This window comes from Cystoisospora suis (genome assembly GCF_002600585.1).
Source record: "Cystoisospora suis strain Wien I chromosome Unknown contig_5112, whole genome shotgun sequence".
Classification (NCBI taxonomy): domain Eukaryota; phylum Apicomplexa; class Conoidasida; order Eucoccidiorida; family Sarcocystidae; genus Cystoisospora; species Cystoisospora suis.
In genome coordinates, this window is record NW_027157904.1 from 1 (window position 1) to 4,177 (window position 4,177).

The 4,177-nt window shown below is 46.9% G+C and overlaps 1 protein-coding gene across 1 annotated transcript in view; it reads right to left on the reverse strand.

The window, feature by feature from the left end:
- Positions 1 to 2,830: 2,830 nt before the first annotated feature.
- CSUI_008870 (retrotransposon ty3-gypsy subclass) overlaps positions 2,831 to 4,177 on the reverse strand; it is a gene marked incomplete at both ends in the record, with an annotated part of 2,498 nt that continues 1,151 nt past the window's right edge. The window contains one exon of the mRNA XM_068068990.1: positions 2,831 to 4,177. This exon is cut by the window's right edge and continues 414 nt beyond it. Within this exon, the coding sequence (XP_067919034.1) occupies positions 2,831 to 4,177 (1,347 nt within the window).

A 4,177-nucleotide genomic window follows, 5' to 3' on the forward strand; every position in this document is an offset into this window, starting at 1 on the left:
CTGGTCCCTGTTTTCCGTGTCAGCCCCTAAGAGATACTCTTGGGCCTCCTCAATCAGATCTACTCAGGGGTAACCCTCCTACGTAACGTGTGTTGGCTCCGGAGGCTCTCAGACCCCCAAGGGCTCTTCGACGAACGGATTATCTCACCCCGAGGAGAGGGGTTTATTGATTTAATATTGGCTCAACCCGCCCTAGTTTGAGTTCTAGGACTCTCACACCCACTGGGTCCAGACACTCTCATTCTCCACTGTTCACACTCGCACGCACGGACGTCCTCGACTCGATTCTTTCCTCCTACTAACCCAAGTTCACTTAGGGATTGTTCACCCCGAATTAACACTCACAAAGAAAAAAAGGAAGAGAAAAAAAAACGGACAAAACGCCTCGTTCGGACAGATTCCCTCAGCTTTCTTTGCCGGACCCGTTCGCTCTGACGGGGTTCCCTATTCCCCGGATCAGAGATCACTCCTAGACATCAATCTTCTCCCGGGAACTGGTCTCCCTACACCGTAGGGCCTTGACCCCTTGAAGATCTCTTCGCTCAAAGGCACCGGTCATAAGGGTCTTCCCCTTCTGACGATCCTTTTTCCACTAAGGTCCTTTTTCCCAAAAAAAAGGAAACCCCCCCCTGAAAATCTCTCTCTCTGTTTTTTTGTCCCTGCTACAAGGATCTATGTCCGTCCTCCCTCTTTTCTGTCTACCTCTTGATCTCCTACGCGTCTCTACTCTTCCACCACCGCGTGATCTGGCGGGAAACACGCTCCCCCAGCTCTTTCATCATCTCCCCCCTCCCGGATTAGGGGTGGGGGGATCGGGCACCTCCCGATCCCGGACGCCATTAGATCGCCGAGGGTCTCACTCGACACTTCTCACGGCACTTTAACTACTGCTTTCGCCCACTCCTCTCACCATTTCTTGATATTACTCTCACAAAGAATCCTGACAATTTATATCGGATACCCTCTTGATACTCACTTAGCCTCCTTGCTCGCACTAAGCCATTGCTGTTCACTGTTGGAAACTGTTTCACCGCTAGCTTATCCCCGTGGTTGCCTACCTCGATCTATCTTGAGGTAGATCGGTCCTGTTCTATTGGGGAGCGGGGCAGAGTGAAACTCTGACGATCTCTTTATTGCACCGCGTCAACGTAGCAACCCTTGCTTCTTACAGCATACTAGCCCTCCTTAACCATGCGGTGATACTAATTATAAAAGGAGTAAATATCTGTCACGGATCTCGGCACTCGTCCTTCCCTTTTGGGTTCGACCCCAACTCTCTTGGGGAGGTCCGACGGCTCCCCGGTACAGTTTCACTCCACGGGGGTGGCGCGGTCTAGCCGCCATTCTACCTGACTGGACCGGTAGAGGGTGTGGCTGCACCCTGTAGCTGTTGTGGATTGGCTGAGTACCACGGACGCAAGTGAAAATCCCCGGGCTAGGCGAAGTAATAGTGGAGGTCGAGCCCCTGTCTTCAGTCAGGCACCGGGGTGGCTTGGTTACTACTTCGCTTGTCCTGACGACACCCGTAAAGGCTTGGTGGTTCCAAATTTGTGCAACCACCGTTCCCATCACTTCAATCCCTGTTAACTTGAGTCCCTGGTCCGTCACCAGTTGTCACTCACTACGCACTTCTTCTCCTCTCGCACACACACACACCGGTCTGTCTTTAGACAACTCCCCAACACAGAAAGGAAAAACAAACGACTAAAAAAAGGCTCCAACTTTTTCAATCCTCCGATTCAATTTCTACAATCACCTCTCCCGGGCTACTATTCCAAATCATTCAGGCGGCCTTCCAGAAAAACAAAGGGCCTTTTCCACTTGAATGTCCTCCAGCCTAGAACAGGCGTGCTCATTCTTTCTTCTGGCTCCCGAATCTTAGAGGGGGAAAGAAATTTTATATCACCAAAGTTTCTTATTTTCGAAAGGAGGTTCCTCTCGTCCTTTTTTTCTTCTCCCCCGTCGCTCTTTTCTCTAACTTGGAATCAATTCTAGACACGGCGGCCTCGAGTTAACTATCGTTGGCAACTGTTGTTTGCATACACGTGTCCACACACAAATTGGACAATTCACCCCGTTGATAAACCGACTGGAACTGACTAAACTCTCCTACTAAGTGAAACTTGCAGTCGACCTCTCGTTAATAGAAGAGATGTCTCTCTCCTGACTTGTAAGACGTTTAGCCGTCCCTCGATAGTATACAGCTCAACCCAACTTCTCCTCTTGAATCCCCCTTCAGCGGTTACTAGGCATAGTGAGGGTTCCTTATACTCATTCAGTCTTAACGAAAACACACTGGTTATTTTAGGGCGATTTGTGGGGTATCGATCTCCCCTAAGAACTTACAGTGATTATGCTTTTACACATTAACACATACGTAGCACCTAGACCACTTGGGGGAGAGCCAAAGCTCTGACACCTCTTTCCTCCTTCCTCAAAAGGGTTGCCTTTTAGACACAGCCCCTCTTCTCCTTGCAGAGCATGAAACAATAAGGCATATACTAATAAAGACAACTGTTCTTTCTCTCTTCATGATGGAGTCAACCGGTTCTGGGGATCCCCCTACAATAGTTAGCTAGCACTTGCTGACACCCTTCTAGATTACGTTCAGGTTCCCACGTAGTTGTACCACCCATCCATAACACTTAAAAGCACGTAATTCCTGTTATGGGATTCTTTCGATGCTTGAAGATCCCTTGAACGTCATACTCGTTCCTTTGAATAGATAACTGAAAACTAGTGGCTCTTCTCAATTCTGGTAAGTTACCCAGCCATGGTTTCAACAACGAAACATGAAAGACAGGATGCATCAACATTGACGGTGGTAATTTCAATCTGTATTCTCGTTCCCCACCTTATCGATAACTTTAAAAGGCCCACAAAATTGTAAACTCAACGCTTTGGACGACGAGGCAGTCGCCAAGGGGAGGTGTGATACTTTCAGCCACACCTTATCCCCGACTTGAAACTCCATTGGTCTCCTCTTAAGATTGGCAAAGCGCTGCTGAGTCTCCTTGGCTTTATCCAATTCCAGTTTGGCCCTTCGAAGCGTGATTTCCGCCTGTAGAGGAAGGTTGGCCTCTGACACTATAATAGGCAATCCATATTTTTGGCAAACAGGTTTGTTAGGGACAAATCCATACAACATCTCAAAAGGAGAAGCTTTGGTACTCGACCGTACCGTACTATTATAAGCGAATTCTAACATAGGTAACACTTCAACCCACTTATACTCATTTCCCAAAATAGTACATCTAACTATTTGCTCTATAGTTTGGTTGGTTCTTTCCGCCAACCCATCAGTTTGCGGGTGATACGCAGTTAACATTTTCATTGTAATGCCCAGCCTCTGACACATCCCTTTCCATACTTCACTTGTAAATCTACTATCACGATCACTGATTATAGCACTTGGTACCCCATGTAACCGTACCACCTCCCGGACTAATACATGGCCTAAACCTTCGGCCCCAATGGTTTGATACACTGGAATGAAATGGGCCATTTTAGTCAATTGACAGACGAAAGTTACTATGGCGTCATGACCACTTTTTCCTTTGGGCAAACCTAAGATAAGATCCATATTAATCACTTCCCACTGAAAATTCGGTGTGGGTAAAGAACATAGTAACCCCCCGTACTTAGCATATGGAGCTTTTCCTTGTGCACACGCTGAACAAGACCTTACATATTTCTCGATATCACTCTTCATGTCGGGCCACCAAAAGATTCTTTCAATGTCTAGGGTGGTCTTCTCTATCCCTGGATGGCCGGCCAAACAATGATCATGAAAGCCTTGTAACACTTCTAACCTCTTCTCCTTAGTACATAGCTTCCAACCTTCCCTTGTTTTGAGCCACAATAAATCGTCTTCCCAATGGTATTCTTTGCCCTCTTCAATTAATGGGATGTTAGCCCCCGTGTTTTCATCTATCCCCAATGCCTTACAGGTTTTAACAATTTCATGAAAGTCTTCACACTCGTTATAAGTCCTTAACCAGTCTAGTCGTCTTGAATCCCTGTTATCTCTACTTCTCCTTTTATTCTGACTCTGAGATTCAAACAAGAGACTAACCTTCTTCATGTAGTCTGGTCGTCGACTCAATGCATTTGGTACTAAGTTTTGTCGCCCTGGCTTATAGGTTACTCGGAAGTTAAAGTCAGCTAATTTATCCAA